A 21,985-nucleotide genomic window follows, 5' to 3' on the forward strand; every position below is an offset into this window, starting at 1 on the left:
TGGGCACATAACAGGTGGACGCAGATTACGTAAAATGAATAATAGCGTCATCTGGCTGTGGGTTGGACTAATTATACAGCAACTGAGAATATAGTCTAGAAAGAGCATGATGGGCTGTTATTACACAACATACAGTATTACAGTTTGTTTATCTTGACGGTGCCCTTCAGTGATTGTGCCCTTCTATGATTATGCGCAGAAGCTGTCAGAAGGTAGTCTAGGTCTGTATGGAGATGGAGCGTGCACACTACAGTTCCCGACATCCCATCTCGGCAATCGCTGTTCTCCTCGCATGTTTACGCATGAGGCGCTTCTGCAGTGAGCTACTGGATATTGATGTGCTTTAATGTGTCCCCACTCCTCTCCTCTTACCTCTCCTCCTTCTCCGCTCTGTCCATAGAGACTCAGCGCGCTCAGATGCCTTGGCGTTCTAGCGGTAGAAACAGCAGCGTGAGCGTCTCAATGCAGGGGCAGCAAGAGCACCCCGATGGCCACCAGCACAAGAGACTGCGCTAAGCAGACGACCAGCGCGCGCGTTCATCTATGCTTCTCAACCCCGAACCTCCTCTAGCGAAGAGAGAGGTGCCCAAATCCGTTTTAGGATATCGCTTTTTTTTGTCCCTTTTTTTGTCCATTCGATGAAGAAGAACTGATGACGATGTATCGGCGATGGTGGATTTCCCTTTTGTGCGTCTATGGACTGATGTGCATCGTTCATTCCAGCAATCATATACCTCGAAATGGTAATGTATTTATGACAACAAATATTGCTATGTATTTTATTGGAACAGATCCGAATGGCAACAGCATCACCAATAACACGTTCCACATTCCATGTTATTATGCTGCCAGAGAGGGAGCCTGAATCCCCAACGTAAACAACCTCTAACATTTGCATTTAATGTAACCTTATGAAAGGGAATCGGTCTATTATTAATTAAAACTATTTGAGGAAAAATATTCCAAAACCATTACAGTGCTATTTCACATTGATGTGTGTTTTGGTATAGGCGCTTGTAGCTGTGTTTTTTTGCGCCAGGATAGCTATCGCAATCTTAAACATCGCTGTTTCCTCCCTGTGCAGGAGACGCCTTGTCGCAGGCGAAGGCTGTTCGTGATGCGAGCAGGTTCGCCGGGAAGGAGGACACGGTCCCTCTCCGTCTGCTCTACAGCATGCACAACCACAGTCAAATCACCCACGATGTCATCAGCACCAGGACTAGAGCCAGTTCCAGCCCCACACAGGTAGCCTACACAGTGGTGGTGTTATTTGTTATGGTGGCGATGGAGCTCCGCTATGTGCAGAGAGACAAATGCCTTTGGTACGCGTTGCTGTTGGAGACATCCCGCTATTCTCATGTTGTTTATGTTTTTGTTGAATCATCTCCTTTTTACGCATTTCACATATAATTCGGCAAGATCACATTTTCACCTATACCAAGCTAGTTCTTTTGACTAGTGGTCTATTTACAGAAATATAGTCTATTCAATTTCGCCACATTTAAAAGCGTAGGCAGTGTCTTTTCATTGAGAAAAATAAAGATAGCCTGGTGGTATATTGTGGGGGTTTCTATGCACATACATACACAAAGACAGGCTCAGGCCTGGTCAGAAAAAAGAGCCCATGCATGAAACACATGGGGATGAAGCCTATGCATTATAATGAATAGATACATAGGCCTGTAACATCCATACATGTTTAATTGGGTCAAATATGTTGTTTCCCTTATATAGTAAGAGAGGTTCTTATTATTAAAAAGGTGAGCAGACCTGACACAATATCTTCAGAATCTATTGAATAATGATTGGTTTGTGCCCTTACAATGGATTCGCCAGTAACCCACATGGCCCTATGTCTGAGACACACTGCTTCTTGGATGGTTAAAGAGAGTCTGCTCTCTATCTGGTTGGCATCCTTTACAGTTCACTAGCTGGGTGGTTGCTTTGGCTATTAAATTATCTGTTTGATGTGAAGACCTAGTCTGGATACTCAGATACAATCATAAGGCTCTCTACCTCTGAAATGTACACGTTATAAACATCAGATTTTTATTCCACTATTCCTTCCTTTTATCTCAAATCTAGTTGTTCCAGTGCAGTCAACACATGTTATTTGTCCGTGTTTTATATACATTTCCACACTATGAAGTTGGAAAAATGCTGTGAAAATGATGATAGTGCCCTTTTAGTGCAAGAGCTGTTTGAAAAGACCGCCTGAAATTTCAGCCTCAGCAGAGGGACATCGAGAGCACAGGCACAAGGGCAGACACTTTCATTACAGGAATCATGAGGATAATGCACTTTATAGTTTGACCAAATTGTGGTTTTAAAACATTTTGGGTGAGGTGACAATGTAGAATGTGCCCGTTCTCCGTTTATATGCACCCTTTCAGTTTGTTTACTAGTATAATGACAAGGTCGGAGCAGTTCCCTTTGCTCATACTGCGTTTGACTTTGAATGTGAGTTAACATGACCTCAGCTCAGCCTATCAGAAAACCAGGCAGGCCCATCTTAGTAGGGGGGCCAGCCAGAATAATGGAGAAATTGCGCGAAAACTATCTGGCATTTGCCAAATGGCCAATCTGCCCCTGGATGCTAACCTATTATGGGTTTATAGTTCCAGAGGCTATGCTAGTCGAAAGGCTAGCCTGCTCGGGGCTCCCACCGGGTCAGGTAAAGGGCTGCAGATTGAGGCCGGCAGGGGAGGTGTTAACCCTTTGTCTCTCACTCCAAGGGGGAGAGAACCTGGCTAGCCATGATAACCAAGCTAATTGGACACATCTGTCATTGATTGTTTATATGACCTCACTGGTGTTCTATATGTTGAGCTCTAATAAGGAACATGAGCTTACGTCATTAGAACAGTTAACTTGGGACTGGAACATGTGTGCCAGATACTGATAAACTTCATTTGTCTTCAAAAAAGATTATTGTGCCGCCTAAAAGAAAGTTCTTGGGGGAAACACTGCCTCGTCTTTTTGTCACTATTTACAGCACAACTGCATCAGGTGTCTTCCGTTGAAATTATACTGCCCCAAAAAGAGAGAGAAAGAGATATGAGGGAATCTTCATTTGATTTGATCAGTCTTTGAGTTTCTTGTCATCCCCAGAGAGAGTTTTATACTGACCTCAAATCAGCCACTTTGTCACACAGCCTGCATTCTCAGCGTCATATTGTCTAATTATGCTCGGATTTCGACTGTTTTTAGCTCGGTATCATAACATCTGAAAGGAACCTGTCAAATCATTCTTAAACGTATGACACACAAAAATAACTGTTTATGAACTTGCGTTGAGTCGACTATTTTCAGTTAAAGGCGTAACCTACTTTACACATTTTTAAAAGAGGAGCTTTGAGAAGAGCTCAGCTGAGTGCTGTTTAAGCGTTTCTGTGGAAGAAAAGCACTTATAGTCATGGGCCCATAGCCATCAGTTGTGTGTGTGTGTGTGTGTGTGTGTGTGTGTGTGTGTGTGTGTGTGTGTGTGTGTGTGTGTGTGTGTGTGTGCGTGTGTGTGTGCGTGTGCGTGTGTGTAAGGCTGTCTGTGTTGTAGTAGGATAACAGCACTCCCTGGTAGGCCCCTAGCTCCATCAGTGTGTGTGTGTGTGTTTAAGGCTGTCTGTGTTGTAGTAGGATAACAGCACTCCCTGGTAGCCCCCTAGCTCCATCAGTGGAGTTAGGTCTTGCTATGATGCACTAATCAATGAAACAGGAGTCGCTGATGGTCTCGGTGCCTCGGCTCGGCCCAGTCAAACTGGGAAATCTGGTCCAGGAGAACACAATTACTGGTACCACTTCATGTGGATTCAATTCGCTTAATTTGATTTTAAAGTGTGCCCTGAAAAGGAATCACATACTCGCGTACCGGTATATGCGCGGGCGTACACACACACACACACACTAACAATAGTGTCTGTGGCCACAGGGGACCCTGAGGTCTAAGGTCATTCTTGGGTGAAGATTGGGGCATTTTACACACACATACACACACACACACACACTCCCTTGGTTTTAATGCAGGGTCCGGTGTGTATTGACTCAGGCCCGTGGGCCATGCCTGGGGGAGGGGTTAGTCCTGTATTAGACTAGCTGGGGACTCCCTCAGAGTTACACAGGAACAATAGTGGGAAGTCCTCGTTTCCCTTGGGGCCTGTAATAGACCACGCGCCATATGTGCCCAGAGCTAGGGATGTATTAGACCTTCCCCCTCAACCAAATCAATCATTTCTGGATGAGCCAGCAGGGAGGGTGGGTGGGTGTGTGTGAGAGTACAGGGGGAGGTGGGAGGGTGTGAGTACAGGGGGAGGTGGGAGGGTGTGAATACAGGAGGAGGTGGGAGGGTGTGAGTACAGGAGGCGGTGGGAGGGTGTGAGTAGAGGAGGCGGTGGGAGGGTGTGAGTACAGGAGGAGGTGGGAGGGTGTGAGTACAGGGGGAGGTGGGAGGGTGTGAGTACAGGGGGAGGTGGGAGGGTGTGAGTACAAGGGGAGGTGGGAGGGTGTGAGTACAGGAGGAGGTGGGAGGGTGTGAGTACAGGAGGAGGTGGGAGGGTGTGAGTACAGGAGGAGGTGGGAGGGTGTGAGTACAGGGGGAGGTGGGAGGGTGTGAGTACAGGAGGAGGTGGGAGGGTGTGAGTACAGGAGGCGGGGGGAGGGTGTGAGTACAGGAGGCGGTGGGAGGGTGTGTACAGGAGGAGGTGGGAGGGTGTGAGTACAGGATGAGTTGGGAGGGTGTGAGTTACACAGATTTGCATGGTTAATGTCACCGATGTCTCTCAGAATGTCTGGGTCTAGTTCAGCTTCAATCACAGCTCCCATCTCTCAGAATGTCTGGGTCTAGTTCAGCTTCCATCACAGCTCCCCTGTCTCTCAGAACGTCTTCCTTTCCTTAAAGTTCATGTACAGTATGTATATTGTTAGTTGTTTTGTAAAAGCTTTTTCAGCACTCAATGCAATAGAGATGATTGTACAACGTTTCTGAATTTTTTTTTATTCACAGGGGAACCACATGGCCCAAGCCAGCTTCCAGGTGGACGCGTTTGGTGAGCAGTTCATCTTGGATGTTGAACTGAACCAGTGAGTATAACCTTTGACCTATCACCAACATTCTCTGTATCTACTGCGATAAATCCCCTTTCTCTCTATGTCATGATTTCTGCATGTGGTAGTATAATAGCCAGTAGTACTAGACGGTATTTTGTATGATTAAAGGGATTCTCTGTTATTTTTGTATACTTATTAGCAAGTTGTTCTGAAAGTAAACACCCATGAGCCAAAAGTGTTCCCCGAAAATAGTGTACTACATCACATATGTGCAGATACTGTATGTGCACCACGTCATTGCTCTCTCTTTCACTCTGCTGTGTGTGATTCTTGCTAGCTGTCACTCAAATTACGAGGGGCTGAATCTCATTGGCTGGAACTCAAATTGCTAGGGGTCTGGCCCATGCGGGGGAAATGTAGGGAAAATGACACAGCACAGCTTCCAGAAAATAGTCACTTTCAAACGAGCAGTTTCGTGCCTCATTGAGGTAAGACAGTAATTCCGATCATAGATTATGCATGGGTGAACTACATATCGACACATCCAGGCCAAAGCGGGAGGTTTCAAAAAGACTTACTAGTCGCCAAAGTACCGGAGCATGTCTTTAAGAGCTGTTAAATTAGTCCCCAATGTCTTCCTCACAAAGCTTTGATCTGGGGAAACCTGTTAGTGCCAGTGCTGAAGGCCTATCTTTCATTATGAATACTTGGTTGGTAATACTGCTTATAGGCTGCTTATTCACTCGGGAACAATAGTTTATAAACTGTTCATAAGCAGGTTATAAGCTGTTCATAAGCAGGTTATAAGCTGTTCATAAGTTAAGAGGTAGTTTCGCGAGCCTGTGCTAACTAGTGTTAGCACAATGTTTGGAGGTCTACAGGTACGGTAGCATGTCCTTCATGGTGCATGCAGAGACATTAAAATGGGATCCACGAGTTCGGCCTCTGGGTGTGTAGAACAACAGAATCTGGCAGTACATCTTTATGTGCTCTAATGGTCTCTGTAATGGAGGCATGAGGAATGAGACATCTTTCACCTCTGGTTGATCGTAGTGGTACAGAGCAGACAGGACCATATTTCCTCCCAGTGTCCAGTGCCTTTTGGGCCACCTTGTTTTGGGGAAGTAATGATATGCTGTGTGTTTGTGGGGCTATTTCTCTCGCTCTCCATCCCGCCATCTCTCTTGCTCAGCTTTCTCCCTTTTACTCCCTCTCACTGTTTCTCTGTCAGCTCTTTCCACTTCTCTCTCCCTCTCTTCCTTTCTCTCAAGCTCTCTCTATCTGGCCCTCACACTCTGCTGACCAATGGTCTTTCACTACTGAGGGGAAGTTGTGTCTCTCTCTCTCTCTGTGTCTGTCACAGACACAAAGACACAGGGTGACAGGTTCAGTACACATCACTGCTTTCTGCATCAGAAAGTAGGCTGGCCCTCTTTGAGGTCTGGTAGATCGGTGCATTGATGAAAGTAGGCTGGCCCTCAGGTCTCGTAGATCTGTGCATTGATGAAAGAAGGCTGGCCCTCTATGAGGTCTGGTAGATCGATGCATTGATGAAAGTAGGCTGGCCCTCTATGAGGTCTGGTAGATCAATGCATTGATGAAAGAAGGCTGGCCCTCTATGAGGTCTGGTAGATCGATGCATTGATGAAAGAAGGCTGGCCCTCTATGAGGTCTGGTAGATCGATGCATTGATGAAAGTAGGCTGGCCCTCTATGAGGTCTGGTAGATCAATGCATTGATGAAAGTAGGCTGGCCCTCTTTGAGGTCTGGTAGATCGATGCATTGATGAAAGTAGGCTGGCCCTCTTTGAGGTCTGGTAGATCGGTGCATTGATGAAAGTAGGCTGGCCCTCTTTGAGGTCTGGTAGATCGATGCATTGATGAAAGTAGGCTGGCCCTCTTTGAGGTCTGGTAGATCGATGCATTGATGAAAGTAGGCTGGCCCTCTTTGAGGTCTGGTAGATCGGTGCATTGATGAAAGTAGGCTGGCCCTCTTTGAGGTCTGGTAGATCGATGCATTGATGAAAGTAGGCTGGCCCTCTTTGAGGTCTGGTAGATCGATGCATTGATGAAAGTAGGCTGGCCCTCTTTGAGGTCTGGTAGATCGATGCATTGCACTATTTTAGTTTATAACGCCTCCTTACACAAATTCCGCCGTACCTTGCGTCATTGTTAACCTGCAGATGTAGGAACTACCAGACCCTTTGACCTTACTCTTGGAATAGTTTTCCAAAAGTCTTTACATGTGATGTTTTGGTGTCTCTAGGCCTATCTATCTCTATTCAGATGGCTGCTGATTGATTATCTGTTTTACTGAAGAATGTGTGTTTTCTATGATTGTGATTTGTATCTCTGTTGTGCTTTTTTGTAGTGTATTGATGTGTATAATTTTGGTAATCACAGGGTTGTTCTGAAAAAGAGACCTTGGTCTCAGAATGACTCCCTGTCAAAATAAAGGTGAAATAAATCAAACAAGCTCACCTAAGCAGACAGTTGTGTGTAGAAGTGAGTCTGCATCATTAGAGCTGAAGTCATCTCTCTCTGTATGAGGATCTATTTCCCCTGTCACCCAGAGCCATTCACACACAGTAGACTGAGAGAAATGGAGATGACATCACAGGAATATCCAAACAGCACAGTGCTGCCACTCGTAGGGTTACTGTATGATGCATGAAGCGTCATGTGTCATGACACAGTGTCCCTGTGGGATGTAGAGCTATTGTTGTGACACGGTCAGGCACGTCTCTGTCGTATGTTGTGTTTGGTGACCTGAGGTGCTGGATGTCATCCATCATATGGAGTCTGTGCTGTAACTGTGTGTCTGTATGGTTTGGGAAGCCTGCATATAGATTTGAACCCCTGTCCTGTTGTAGTGATCAGTACAATGGTAGTATGGAGGGAATGGTTCTCTGTCCTGTTGTAGTGATCAGTACAATGGTAGTATGGAGGGAATGGTTCTCTGTCCTGTTGTAGTGATCAGTACAATGGTAGTATGGAGGGAATGGTTCTCTGTCCTGTTGTAGTGATCAGTACAATGGTAGTATGGAGGGAATGATTCTCTGTCCTGTTGTAGTGATCAGTACAATGGTAGTATGGAGGGAATGGTTCTCTGTCCTGTTGTAGTGATCAGTACAATGGTAGTATGGAGGGAATGGTTCTCTGTCCTGTTGTAGTGATCAGTACAATGGTAGTATGGAGGGAATGGTTCTCTGTCCTGTTGTAGTGATCAGTACAATGGTAGTATGGAGGGAATGGTTCTCTGTCCTGTTGTAGTGATCAGTACAATGGTAGTATGGAGGGAATGGTTCTCTGTCCTGTTGTAGTGATCAGTACAATGGTAGTATGGAGGGAATGGTTCTCTGTCCTGTTGTAGTGATCAGTACAATGGTAGTATGGAGGGAATGGTTCTCTGTCCTGTTGTAGTGATCAGTACAATGGTAGTATGGAGGGAATGGTTCTCTGTCCTGTTGTAGTGATCAGTACAATGGTAGTATGGAGGGAATGGTTCTCTGTCCTGTTGTAGTGATCAGTACAATGGTAGTATGGAGGGAATGGTTCTCTGTCCTGTTGTAGTGATCAGTACAATGGTAGTATGGAGGGAATGGTTCTCTGTCCTGTTGTAGTGATCAGTACAATGGTAGTATGGAGGGAATGGTTCTCTGTCCTGTTGTAGTGATCAGTACAATGGTAGTATGGAGGGAATGGTTCTCTGTCCTGTTGTAGTGATCAGTACAATGGTAGTATGGAGGGAATGGTTCTCTGTCCTGTTGTAGTGATCAGTACAATGGTAGTATGGAGGGAATGGTTCTCTGTCCTGTTGTAGTGATCAGTACAATGGTAGTATGGAGGGAATGGTTCTCTGTCCTGTTGTAGTGATCAGTACAATGGTAGTATGGAGGGAATGGTTCTCTGTCCTGTTGTAGTGATCAGTACAATGGTAGTATGGAGGGAATGGTTCTCTGTCCTGTTGTAGTGATTAGTACAATGGTAGTATGGAGGGAATGGTTCTCTGTCCTGTTGTAGTGATCAGTACAATGGTAGTATGGAGGGAATGGTTCTCTGTCCTGTTGTAGTGATCAGTACAATGGTAGTATGGAGGGAATGGTTCTCTGTCCTGTTGTAGTGATCAGTACAATGGTAGTATGGAGGGAATGGTTCTCTGTCCTGTTGTAGTGATCAGTACAATGGTAGTATGGAGGGAATGATTCTCTGTCCTGTTGTAGTGATCAGTACAATGGTAGTATGGAGGGAATGGTTCTCTGTCCTGTTGTAGTGATCAGTACAATGGTAGTATGGAGGGAATGGTTCTCTGTCCTGTTGTAGTGATTAGTACAATGGTAGTATGGAGGGAATGGTTCTCTGTCCTGTTGTAGTGATCAGTACAATGGTAGTATGGAGGGAATGGTTCTCTGTCCTGTTGTAGTGATCAGTACAATGGTAGTATGGAGGGAATGGTTCTTTGTCCTGTTGTAGTGATCAGTACAATGGTAGTATGGAGGGAATGGTTCTCTGTCCTGTTGTAGTGATCAGTACAATGGTAGTATGGAGGGAATGGTTCTCTGTCCTGTTGTAGTGATCAGTACAATGGTAGTATGGAGGGAATGGTTCTCTGTCCTGTTGTAGTGATCAGTACAATGGTAGTATGGAGGGAATGGTTCTCTGTCCTGTTGTAGTGATCAGTACAATGGTAGTATGGAGGGAATGGTTCTCTGTCCTGTTGTAGTGATCAGTACAATGGTAGTATGGAGGGAATGGTTCTCTGTCTTGTTGTAGTGATCAGTACAATGGTAGTATGGAGGGAATGGTTCTCTGTCCTGTTGTAGTGATCAGTACAATGGTAGTATGGAGGGAATGGTTCTCTGTCCTGTTGTCTCTCTCTCTCCCTCCCTCTTTCCATCTCTCTCCCTCCTGCTGTGGCTATGTGTTTGATGAGGTTCTGTTATATGCTCTCTCTGTGTGTGTGCGTGTGTGTGTGTGCGTGTGTGCGCGCTGCTCTTCTCTTCTCCATCCATCCCTCGCTCCCCAAGCGCTGCTCACTGACCTCACTCTTTAACCAATCACAGTGCACCCTGCTTGGGTTAAATGCAGAAGACACATTTCAGTTGAATGCATTCAGTTGTACAACTGACTAGGTATCCCCCTTTCCCTTTGTTGACGAGATAACTTTCTTGAGCTGTGTGTGTGTGAGGAGGGCATTGAGGTTGAGCGTGCATGTTTCTTGGCTTCATGCAGCGAGACCTAGTTTCCTTAGTTTGATCAATGGCCTCTCTGCTCTGTGTGTGTGTGTCTGTGTGTGTCTGTATGTGTTTAAGGAGTTGCAAGCATAACAAACAAGAGGCTGCTTGTTTTTATTTCAGTTGATTTTGAGATGCTACTCTCTCTTTCCACTGGGATCTTTAAATAAGATCACAGATTTGATGATGAAGAACCTCTCAGAAACGCATCAGGTATTTTTAGCTTGTGCCTACTATAACTGCAACTGTGAGGTTGTGTGTGTTTTTAGTGTATAAAGTTTTAATGCTACATGCACAAGTACAGTGAAATGCCTTTCTTGCAAGCCCTAAACCCAACAATGCAGTAGTCAGTAACAATGTAATAGTAAAAATACCAAAGTATTGCAGGGCAGAAGTGTGTCTGTGTTGCCTAGCGTGCTAAGGTCACACATCACTCCCTTAGGCTTCTTTGTCCTCTCCCTCTTACATCTTTGGCTGCCTCCAAATTGCCATTCATTGCCTCGGGAGTGGGCTGGGATGGAGTGGGAGTGGGCTGCAATGGGGTGGGAGTGGGCTGGGATTTGCTGGGCTGGGATGGGGTGGGAGTGGGCTGGGATGGGGTGGGAGTGGGATGGGCTAGGGTGGGAGTGGGCTGGGATGGGATGTGTTGGGGTGGGGGTGCTTCTTTGAATGATGCTCCCCTTTCCACATAAACCACACCCCCTCCTCACTCCTCACCTCCCCTCCCACCTGCTCACGCTGAATAATTGATGTCCCTGTAAGATTAAAGGGGGACGCTGAAATGGGATGTGTGTGTGTGAATGGCTCAGTCTGGTGCTCCTACTGCAGTACCAATTAAGCCTCAATGTGGCTCTTATAAACCATGGGCCAGTTTAGAGCCTGGAGACCCACAGAACATATTATTTACATTACAACTAATACAAACCTATTGTTTACATTACAACTAGTACAAACCTATTGTTTACATTACAACTAGTACAAACCTATTGTTTACATTACAACTAGTACAAACCTATTGTTTACATTACAACTAGTACAAACCTATTGTTTACATTACAACTAGTACAAACCTATTGTTTACATTACAACTAGTACAAACCTATTGTTTACATTACAACTAGTACAAACCTATCGTTTACATTACAACTAGTACAAACCTATTGTTTACATTACAACTAGTACAAACCTATTGTTTACATTACAACTAGTACAAACCTATTGTTTACATTACAACTAGTACAAACCTATTGTTTACATTACAACTAGTACAAACCTATTGTTTACATTACAACTAATACAAACCTATTGTTTACATTACAACTAGTACAAACCTATTGTTTACATTACAACTAGTACAAACCTATTGTTTACATTACAACTAGTACAAACCTATTGTTTACATTACAACTAGTACAAACCTATTGTTTACATTACAACTAGTACAAACCTATTGTTTACATTACAACTAGTACAAACCTATTGTTTATATTACAACTAATTCAAACTTATTGTTTACATTACAACTAATACATACATAAATGATTACCGTCCCGTAGCACTCACGTTGGTAGCCATGAAGTGCTTTGAAAGGCTGGTCATGGCTCACATCAACACCATCCTCCCGGATACCCTAGACCCACTCCATTTCAAAAACCGTCCCTGCAGATCCACAGATGATGCAATCTCAATCACACTCCACACTGCCCTTTCCCACCTGGACAAAAATAACTCCTATGTGAGAACGCTTTTCATTGACTACAGCTCAGCGTTCAACACCATGGTGCCCACGAAGCTCTTCACTAAGCTAAAGACCCTGAGACTAAACACCTCCCTTTGCAACTGGATCCTGGACTTCCTGACAGGCCGCCCCAGGTGGTGAGGGTAGGTAGCAACACATCTGCCACGCTGATCCTCAACACTGGAGCTCCACAGGGGTGCGTGCTCAGTCCCCTCCTGTACTCCCTGTTCACCCACAACTGCATGGCCAGGCACGACTCCAACACCATCATTAAGTTTGCAGATGACACAGTGGTAGGCCTGATCACCGACAACGACGAGACAGCCTATAGGGAGAAGGTCAGAGACCTGGCCGGGTGGTGCCAGAATAACAACCTATCCCTCAACGTAACCAAGACTAAGGAGATGATTGTGGACTACAGGAAAAGGAGGACCGAGCACGCCCCCATTCTTATCGACTGGGCTGTAGTGGAGCAGGTTGAGAACTTCAAGTTCCTTGGTGTTCACATCAACAACGAACTATCATGGTCCAAACACACCAAGACAGTCGTGAAGAGGGCACGACAAAACCTTTTCCCCCTCAGGAGACTAAAAAAATTTGGCATGGGTCCCCAGATCCTCAAATAGTTCTACAGCTGCACCATCGAGAGCATCCTGACCGGTTGCATCACTGCCTGTTATGGAAACTGCTCGGCATCTGACCGTAAGGCGCTACAGAGGGTAGTGCGTACGGCCCAGTACATCACTGGGGCCAAGCTTCCTGCAATCCAAGACCTACAGTATATCACAAAAGTGAGTACACCCCTCACATTTTTGTAAATATTTGAGTATATCTTTTCATGTGACAACACTGAAGAAATGACACTTTGCTACAATGTAAAGTAGTGAGTGTACAGCTTGTATAACAGTGTAAATTTGCTGTCCCCTCAAAATAACTCACACAGCCATTAATGTCTAAACTGCTGGCAACAAAAGTGAGTACACCCCAAAGTGAAAATGTCCAAATTGGGCCCAAAGTGTCAATATTTTGTGTGGCCACCATCATTTTCCAGCACTGCCTTAACCCTCTTGGGCATAGAGTTCACCAGAGCTTCACAGGTTGCCACTGGAGTCCTCTTCCACTCCTCCATGACAACATCACGGAGCTGGTGGATGTTAGAGACCTTGCACTCCTCCACCTTCCGTTTGAGGATGCCCCACAGATGCTCAATTGGGTCTAGGTCTGGAGACATGCTTGGCCAGTCCATCACCTTTACCCTCAGCTTCTTTAGCAAGGCAGTGTTAGTCTTGGAGGTGTGTTTGGGGTCGTTATCATGTTGGAATACTGCCCTGCGGCCCAGTCTACGAAGGGAGGGGATCATGCTCTGCTTCAGTATGTCACAGTACATGTTGGCATTCATGGTTCCCTCAATGAACTGTAGCTCCCCAGTCCCCATTCTTGACTGTAGGCAAGACACACTTGTCTTTGTACTCCTCACCTGGTTGCCGCTACACACGCTTGACACCATCTGAACCAAATAAGTTTATTGGTCTCATCAGACCACAGGACATGGTTCCAGTAATCCATGTCCTTAGTCTGCTTGTCTTCAGCAAACTGTTTGCGGGCTTTCTTGTGCATCATCTTTAGAAGAGGCTTCCTTCTGGGACGACAGCCATGCAGACCAATTTGATGCAGTGTACGGTGAATGGTCTGAGCACTGACAGGCTGACCCCCCACCCCTTCAAACTCTGCAGCAATGCTGGCAGCACTCATACGTCTATTTCCCAAAGACAACCTCTGGATATGACGCTGAGCACGTGCACTCAACGTCTTTGGTCGACCATGGCGAGGCCTGCTCTGAGTGGAACCTGTCCAGTTAAACCGCTGTATGGTCTTGGCCACCGTGCGTTTTTTTCAGATCCTCAGAGAGTTCTTTGCCATGAGGTGCCATGTTGAACTTCCAGTGACCAGTCAGTATGAGGGAGTGTGAGAGCGATGACACCAAATTTAACACACCTGTTCCCCATTCACACCTGAGACCTTGTAACACTAATGAGTCACATGACACCGGGGAGGGAAAATGGCTAATTGGGCCCAATTTGGACATTTTCACTTAGGGGTGTACTCACTTTTGTTGCCAGCAGTTTAGACATTAATGGCTGTGTGTTGAGTTATTTTGAGGGGACAGCAAATTTACACTGTTATACACCTGTACACTCACTACTTTACATTGTAGCAAAGTGTCATTTCTTCAGTGTTGTCACATGAAAAGATATACTCAAATATTTATGAAAATGTGAGGGGTGTACTCACTTTTGTGAATTTATTATCTATGCATAGTCACTTCACCCCCTACCTACATGTACAAATTACCTCTGACCAGTACCCCCTGTCATATACAGTTGAAGTCGGAAGTTTGCATACACTTAGGTTGGAGTCAACCACTCCACAAATTTCTTGTTAACAAACTATAGTTTTGGCAAGCCGGTTAGGACATCTACTTTGTGCATGACACAAGTAATTTTACCAACAATTGTTTACAGACAGATTATTTCACTTATAATTCACTGTATCACAATTTCAGTGGGTCAGAAGCTTACTTACACTAAGTTGACTGCCTTTAAACAGCTTGGAAAATTCCTGAAAATGATGTCATGGCTTTAGAAGCTTCTGATAGGCTAACTGATATAATTTGATTCAATTGGAGATGTACCTGTGGATGTATTTCAAGGTCTACCTTCAAACTCAGTGCCTCTTTGCTTGACATCATGGGAAACTCAAAAGAAATCAGTCAAGACCTCAGGAAAATAATTGTAGACCTCCACGAGCCTGGTTCATCCTTGGGAGCAATTTCCAAACACCTGAAGGTACCACGTTCATCTGTACCAACAATAGTACGCAAGTATAAACACCATGAGACCACGCAGCCGTCATACCACTCAGGAAGGAAACGTGTTCTGTCTCCTAGAGATGAACGTACTTTGGTGCGAAAAGTGCAAATCAATCCCAGAACAACAGCAAAGGACCTTGTGAAGATGCTGGAGGGAACAGATTCAGAAGTATATATATCCACAGTGAAATGAGTCCTATATCGATATAACCTGACAGGGACAACAAGGAAGAAGCCACTGCTCCAAAACTGCCATAAAAAAGCCAGACTACGGTTTGCAACTGCACATAGGGACAAAGATCGTACTTTGAGAAATGTCCTCTGGTCTGATGAAACAAAAATGGAATTGTTTGGCCATAATGACCGTTGTTATGTTTGGAGGAAAAAGGGGGAGGCTTGCAAGCCGAAGAACACCATCCCAACCGTGAAGCACGAGGGTGGCAGCATCATGTTGTGGGGGTGCTTTGCTGCAGGAGGGACTGGTGCACTTCACAAGATAGATGAGGAAGGAAAATTATGTGGATATATTAAGGCAAAACCTCTAGACATCAGTCAGGAAGTTAAAGCTTGGTTGCAAATGGGTCTTCCAAATGGACAATGACCCCAAGCATACTTCCAAAGTTGTGGTAAAATGGCTTAACTACTTGGTGCACCCATCTCGTTAGAGGGATCATTTTCATCAACATCAACTGAATTGCAGAAAAGCAATAACATGAATCGCTTACCTTTGATGATCTTCGGATGTTTGCACTCACAAAGCTCCCAGTTACACAATAAATGTTCCTTTTGTTCGATAAAGATGATTTTTATATCCAAAAACCTCCATTTGGTTTGCGCGTTTTGTTCAGAAATCCACAGGCTCGTGCAGGTCATGACGGGCAAATAGTATCCATAAAATTCATAGAAACATGTCAAACGTTTTTTATAATCAATCCTCAGGTTTTTTTTACAATAAATAATCAATAATATTTCAGCCGGACCGTAGCATTTTCAATAGGAGAGAGAGAAAATGTCTGCTCCAAGCTGTTGCGCATGCAAAACTCTGCTGGAACCCATCCATCCACTGACGCGAAGTGATCGTTCTTGCTCATTTTTCAGAATAAAAGGCTGAAACTATGTTTAAAGACTGTTCACACCATGTGAAAGCCATAGGGAAAGGAATCTGGTTGATATTCCTTTAAATGGAGGGAAGGCATGCAATGGAACAGGGAGGTTTCAAAATAAGAGGCACTTCCTAGTTGGATTTTCCTCAGGTTTTCACCTGCAATATCAGTTCTGTTATACTCACAGGCAATATTTGGACAGTTTTGGAAACTTTTGAGTGTTTTCTATCCTAATCTGATTATATGCATATTCTAGCTTCTGGGCCTGAGAAATAGGCAGTTTCATTTGGGTACGTTTTTCATCCAAACATCAAAATACTGCCCCTTACACTCAACAGGTTAAGGACAACAAAGTCAAGGTATTGGAGTGGCCATCACAAAGCCCTGACCTCAATCCCATAAAAAATTTGTGGGCAGAACTGAAAAAGCGTGTGCGAGCAAGGATGCCTACAAACCTGACTCAGTTACAGCAGCTCTGTCAGGAGGAATGGGCCAAAATTCACCCAACTTATTGTGGGGAGCTTGTGGAAGGCTACCCAAAACCCAAGTTCAACAATTTAAAGGCAATGCTACCAAATACTAATTGAGAATATGTAAACTTCTGACCCACTGGGAATGTGATGAAAGAAATAAAAGCTGAAATAAATAATTCACTCTACTATTATTGTGATTATTGTGATTATTGTAAGTTGTGATCCTAACTGACCTAAGACAGGGAACTGTTACTTGGATTAAATGTCAGGAATTGTGAAAAACTGAGTTTAAATGTATTTGGCTAAGGTGTATGTAAACTTCCGACTTCAACTGTAGCCTCGTTATTGTTTATGTTATTGTGTTTTCTTATTTTTTACTTGAGTTTATTTGGTAAATATTTGATTAACTCTTCTTGAACTGCGCTGTTGGTTAAGGGTTTGTAAGTAGGCATTTCACGGTAAGGTCTTGTTGTATTACTTGTTGTATTCCGCGCATGTAACAAATAAAGTTTGAGTTGATATGATTTACATTACAACTCATACAAAAATATAGTTTATATGAACTAACACAAAGATTAGAAGATCTCTTATGTCTTTTTTGTATGTCGTGCATTATATTTGGTCTTAAAACATGACATGAATACTTAAAGGAGTAATACTTCATATTCCCCATGTTTTATGTACTCTTAGAATGAGGTTAGGAGGTCTGTAGACTACATGTCTAACCAGTGTTATGACATGTTATGAAATAGTCAGAGGCTTCAAAGCTCATTGTTGTATAAAAGGGATGTTGTTATACCTGTAAAGGTTTTCCTCCTCTTCGTCTGAAGAGGAGGTGTAGCAAGGATCGGACCAAGATGCGGCGTGGTAAGTGTCCATGGTTGTTTATTTAAAAACATAAACTGAACACTCAATGATTACAAAACAATAAACGTGAACAAAACCGAAACAGTACCGTGTGGCGACAAACACAGACACGGAAACAATCACCCACAAAACAACAGTGAAACCCAGGCTACCTAAGTATGATTCTCAATCAGAGACAACTAACGACACCTGCCTCTGATTGGGAACCATACTAGGCCGAACACAGAAAACCAACCTAGAAACACAAAACATAGAATGCCCAGCCAACTCATGTCCTGACCAACTAAAACAAACAAATAACACAAGAACTAGGGTCAAAACGTGACAATACCGTATAGTTTCTATGAACAACACCATAGAATTTAATCCCAGTGTTGACAGAATATAATCATTTCTGTGTGTGTGTGTGTGTGTGTGTGTCTCTCCCCCCTCTTCGTGTGCGATGAGAGGAGCAGGTGGGCAGGTGCTAGTGGGTGTCAGTAATTGCTATAACCTGTCTGTTTATGAAACTGGTGTTATGAGTGATACGATTCCAGCACTGAGCTGGTTCCTTGCTGTTCCTGTGTGGGCTGTTGTCAGGACAACGAGAGGCCAGAGAGAGACATGATAGTCGACTCCGACTCCTGCTATCAGAGTCGTTGGAGTCTACGCTTTCTCGACGGACTCAAATTTGACAAAACTGACCACAATTAGCTAAAATTAGCTACAGCTGCTATGCCAGTGTGCACGTGTCCTAATGAACTGGGTGATTGATAAGCAATGCATATGGAGCCACCTGACAATCTCTACTAAACAAAATACTTAAGGCTATTCAGTAGCCTACGCCAGACAAGCTGGCTGATTTGTTTTTAACGTCTTCAGGATTTTTGGTGTCGACTCTCCCCACATGAAAAAAATACTACAGATTACTATAGAATACTTCAGTACTTACTATATAATTCTATAGTAAACTGTAGTATACTGTAGAATACTATGCTACACACTGTAGTGTCCCTCAATCATGTGGAGTACTTACTATAGAATGTTGTAGAATAATATAATAAATACTAGAGTATTATCTCCCCGAACACACTGTAGTAAATACTACAGTAATGTCCGCAAAAACACTACAGTCCGAAAAAACACTTTTTGAACTAAAGTAAATACTACAGTATTTAATTAGCATATACCCTGCACATTCCCCTCCCCCATATGAAGTTGTACCACCCATAAGTGAGAAACCTACATGCCATGTATAGGCCATATAATGTGTTCCATACATGTTATAGAAAAGAGCAAAAGCTCTGACCTCTCCATTTAGACCCCAGTCCTACCTACCTACCTACAAGTTATGTCAAATGTGTTATTTTAGTATTTCTCCAGTAGGTTTCCTCGAGGAGAAAGCCTCCAATTCTATGTCAGACAATAAAACAAAAACACTACATTATATACTACAGTATAATACAATCCACAAAAACACTACATTAATTACTATACTATATATATACAGTTTTATTTTACTACGACATTTATACTACAGTATGCTACTGTAAATGCTACAGTAAAGTCAGCAAAAACATTAGTGAATACTATAGTATTTATACCATAGTAGACTATAATATTTATACTGTAGTAGACTATAGTATTTAAACCATAGTATACTATAGTATTCATACAATAGTATACTATATATACAGTGGGGCAAAAAAAATCTTGTCAGCCACCAATTGTGCAAGTTCTCCCACTTAAAAAGATGAGAGAGGCCTGTAATTTTCACCATAGGTACACTTCGACTATGACAGACAAAATGAGAAAACAATCCAGAAAATCACATTGTAGGATTTTTAATGAATTTATTTTGAAAATGCATAATGCGTTCCACCAAAGGGAAGAGTGTATAGTATTACAGAATGAGGAGTAGGAGGTTAGTGTCTATGGCCTTGTTTCAACCTTATGTATCCGTGTGATGTTAGAAGCTACTTGGTAAATGTTGGTTTATGATTGGACGGACTGATGCATGGATTCATGCTTTAACATAGTTTTATTTTTTGCTTATTGGATTGAAATTAAATGATACTAGATTACTTTAGAAAAAATTGGCGTTGACTGATCAGATCAAATGAAGACATAAAGAGCCGTTGTGTTGAACACTGTGTGATGTTTAACAGTGAGAATGGCAGAATGGTGAACTTACTAAATGACTGAGAGTTTGACTGTGTGATATTAGGTTGCTTCTTGTGTAAATATTTTCTGTTTGGATTTTAATGATTTGTTTGTAATACCTGAAGGGCAAATGGAGTGTGTGTGTGTGTGTGTGTGTGTGTGCGTGCGTGCGTGCGTGCGTGCATGCGTGTGTGCGAGCGAGATGGGGGGCAGGGCGGGGGGGTGTAATTAGTTGTTCTCAGTTTGAATGGAGTAGGTATAGGGTTACTAATATGTCACATGTGAATAGTGGAAGGCCTGCAGCTGGGTATTTGTGTTATTATTGGTTTGGGGCTCAGGTGGAACAGGGGCAAATCAACTGGTGTCTTAGGGAGAGACAAGTGAACAGAAATGGAGGGATTGAAGTGAAGAGAGGGAGGCATCGGGAAGAAAGGGGATGAGTGGAAGAGAGAGGAATGGGATGAGAGAGGGAGAGAGGGATTCCCCAAACAGCTGGGGAGGTAATTGAAGGTCAGAGGATCTGGGTTCCACACGGATTTGCTACTAACACACTGTAACTGATTTTACATAGACTGCCCAACACAAACCTCCTGACAACCAAACCAGAGAGACGGAGGGAACCATATTGAAGATGCTAAAATACTCCTACCAGATTAAGCTGGTTTACAGTAAACAGTGGGTATTATGGAATGTGATAATGCTTTCGTGATTCCATCCAACTGGTTTTGGATCAAGTCCAGTGTATATTTTCTCAGAGATTGAGCACAGCACACCTCTGCAGGTCATATTCATTAAAAAGTGTGTTTAAATCTAAAGGAGATTTTAAATAAGGCCCAGGGGGGTGGAATCTGACTATCTCTTCTATCGACTATCTCCCTTCATTTCCTCATGGTACCTTTTTATTGTGATAATGTCACCTCAGCAATGTCCTTTAATGCTATATTCCTATATCCTCTACCCCAGCCTCACTACTTCTCTCTCTCTCTCCCTCTCTCTCTCTCTCTCCCTCTCTCTCTCTCTATCTCTCTCAATTAAATTCAATTTAAGGGAGTTTTATTGGCATGGGAAACATACAGTGGGGCAAAAAAGTATTTAGTCAGCCACCAATTGTGCAAGTTCTCCCACTTAAAAAGAGGAGAGAGGCCTGTAATTGTCATCATAGGTACACTTCAACTATGACAGACAGAAAATCACATTGTAGGATTTTTAATGAATTTATTTGCAAATTATGATGGAAAATAAGTATTTGGTCAATAACAAAAATGTATCTCAATACTTTGTTAAATACCCTTTGTTGGCAATGACAGAGGTCAAACGTTTTCTGTAAGTCTTCACAAGGTTTTCACACACTGTTGCTGGTATTATGGCCCATTCCTCCATGCAGATCTCCTCTAGAGCAGTGATGTTTTGGGGCTGTTGCTGGGCAACACGGACTTTCAACTCCCTCCAAAGATTTTCTATGGGGTTGAGATCTGGAGACTGGCTAGGCCACTCCAGGACCTTGAAATGCTTCTTACGAAGCCACTCCTTCGTTGTCCGGGCGGTGTGTTTGGGATCATTGTCATGCTGAAAGACCCAGCCACGTTTCATGATACATGGCCTCATTCATTCTTTGCTTTACACGGATCAGTCGTCCTGGTCCCTTTGCAGAAAAACAGCCCCAAAGCCTGATGTTTCCACCCCCATGCGTAGGTATGGTGTTCTTTGGATGCAACTCAGCATTCTTTGTCCTCCAAACACAACGAGTTGAGTTTTTACCAAAAAGTTATATTTTGGTTTCATCTGACCATATGACATTCTCCCAATCTTCTTCTGGATCATCCAAATGCTCTCTAGCAAACTTCAGACGGGCCTGGACATGTACTGGCTTAAGCAGGGGGACACGTCTTGCACTGCAGGATTTGAGTCCCTGGCGGCGTAGTGTGTTACTGATGGTAGGCTTTGTTACTTTGGTCCTAGCTCTCTGCAGGTCATTCACTAGGTCCCCCCGTGTGGTTCTGGGATTTTTGCTCACCGTTCTTGTGATCATTTTGACCCCACGGGGTGAGATCTTGCGTGGAGCCCCAGATCGAGGGAGATTATCAGTGGTCTTGTATGTCTTCCATTTCCTAATAATTACTCCCACAGTTGATTTCTTCAAACCAAGCTGCTTACCTATTGCAGATTCAGTCTTCCCAGCCTGGTGCAGGTCTATAATTTTGTTTCTGGTGTCCTTTGACAGCTCCTTGGCTTTCGGCCATAGTGGAGTTTGGAGTATGACTGTTTGAGGTTGTGGACAGGTGTCTTTTATACTGATAACAAGTTCAAACAGGTGCCATTAATACAGGTAACGAGTGGAGGACAGACGAGCCTCTTAAAGAACAAGTTACAGGTCTGTGAGAGCCAGAAGTCTTGCTTGTTTGTAGGTGACCAAATACTTATTTTCCACCATAATTTGCAAATAAATTCATAAAAAAATCCTACAATGTGATTTTCTGGAGTTTTGTCTTCTCATTTTGTCTGTCATAGTTGAAGTGTACC

At 43.6% G+C, this 21,985-nt stretch overlaps 1 protein-coding gene across 5 annotated transcripts in view; it reads left to right on the top strand.

The window, feature by feature from the left end:
- The window catches only part of LOC110508266 (disintegrin and metalloproteinase domain-containing protein 22), an 89,768-nt gene continuing 67,783 nt past the window's right edge, over positions 1-21,985 (top strand). For 3 of the 5 annotated variants that reach the window (XR_016492416.1, XR_016492417.1, XM_036967182.2), the window contains exons 1-3: positions 120-743; positions 1,085-1,245; positions 4,997-5,073. Coding sequence is in view for 3 of the 5 variants with exons in the window: in XM_036967182.2 (XP_036823077.2) it covers positions 653-743; positions 1,085-1,245; positions 4,997-5,073 (329 nt within the window). In the remaining 2 variants the exon portion in view is untranslated. Of the gene's footprint in view, positions 744-1,084; positions 1,246-4,996; positions 5,074-21,985 lie in introns of all 5 variants that reach the window. The other 2 variants (XM_036967187.2, XM_090223411.1) reach the window with 2 other exon arrangements.

The sequence above is a fragment of the Oncorhynchus mykiss genome, chromosome 3 (genome assembly GCF_057628025.1).
Source record: "Oncorhynchus mykiss isolate SJ-2025 chromosome 3, ASM5762802v1, whole genome shotgun sequence".
Classification (NCBI taxonomy): domain Eukaryota; kingdom Metazoa; phylum Chordata; class Actinopteri; order Salmoniformes; family Salmonidae; genus Oncorhynchus; species Oncorhynchus mykiss.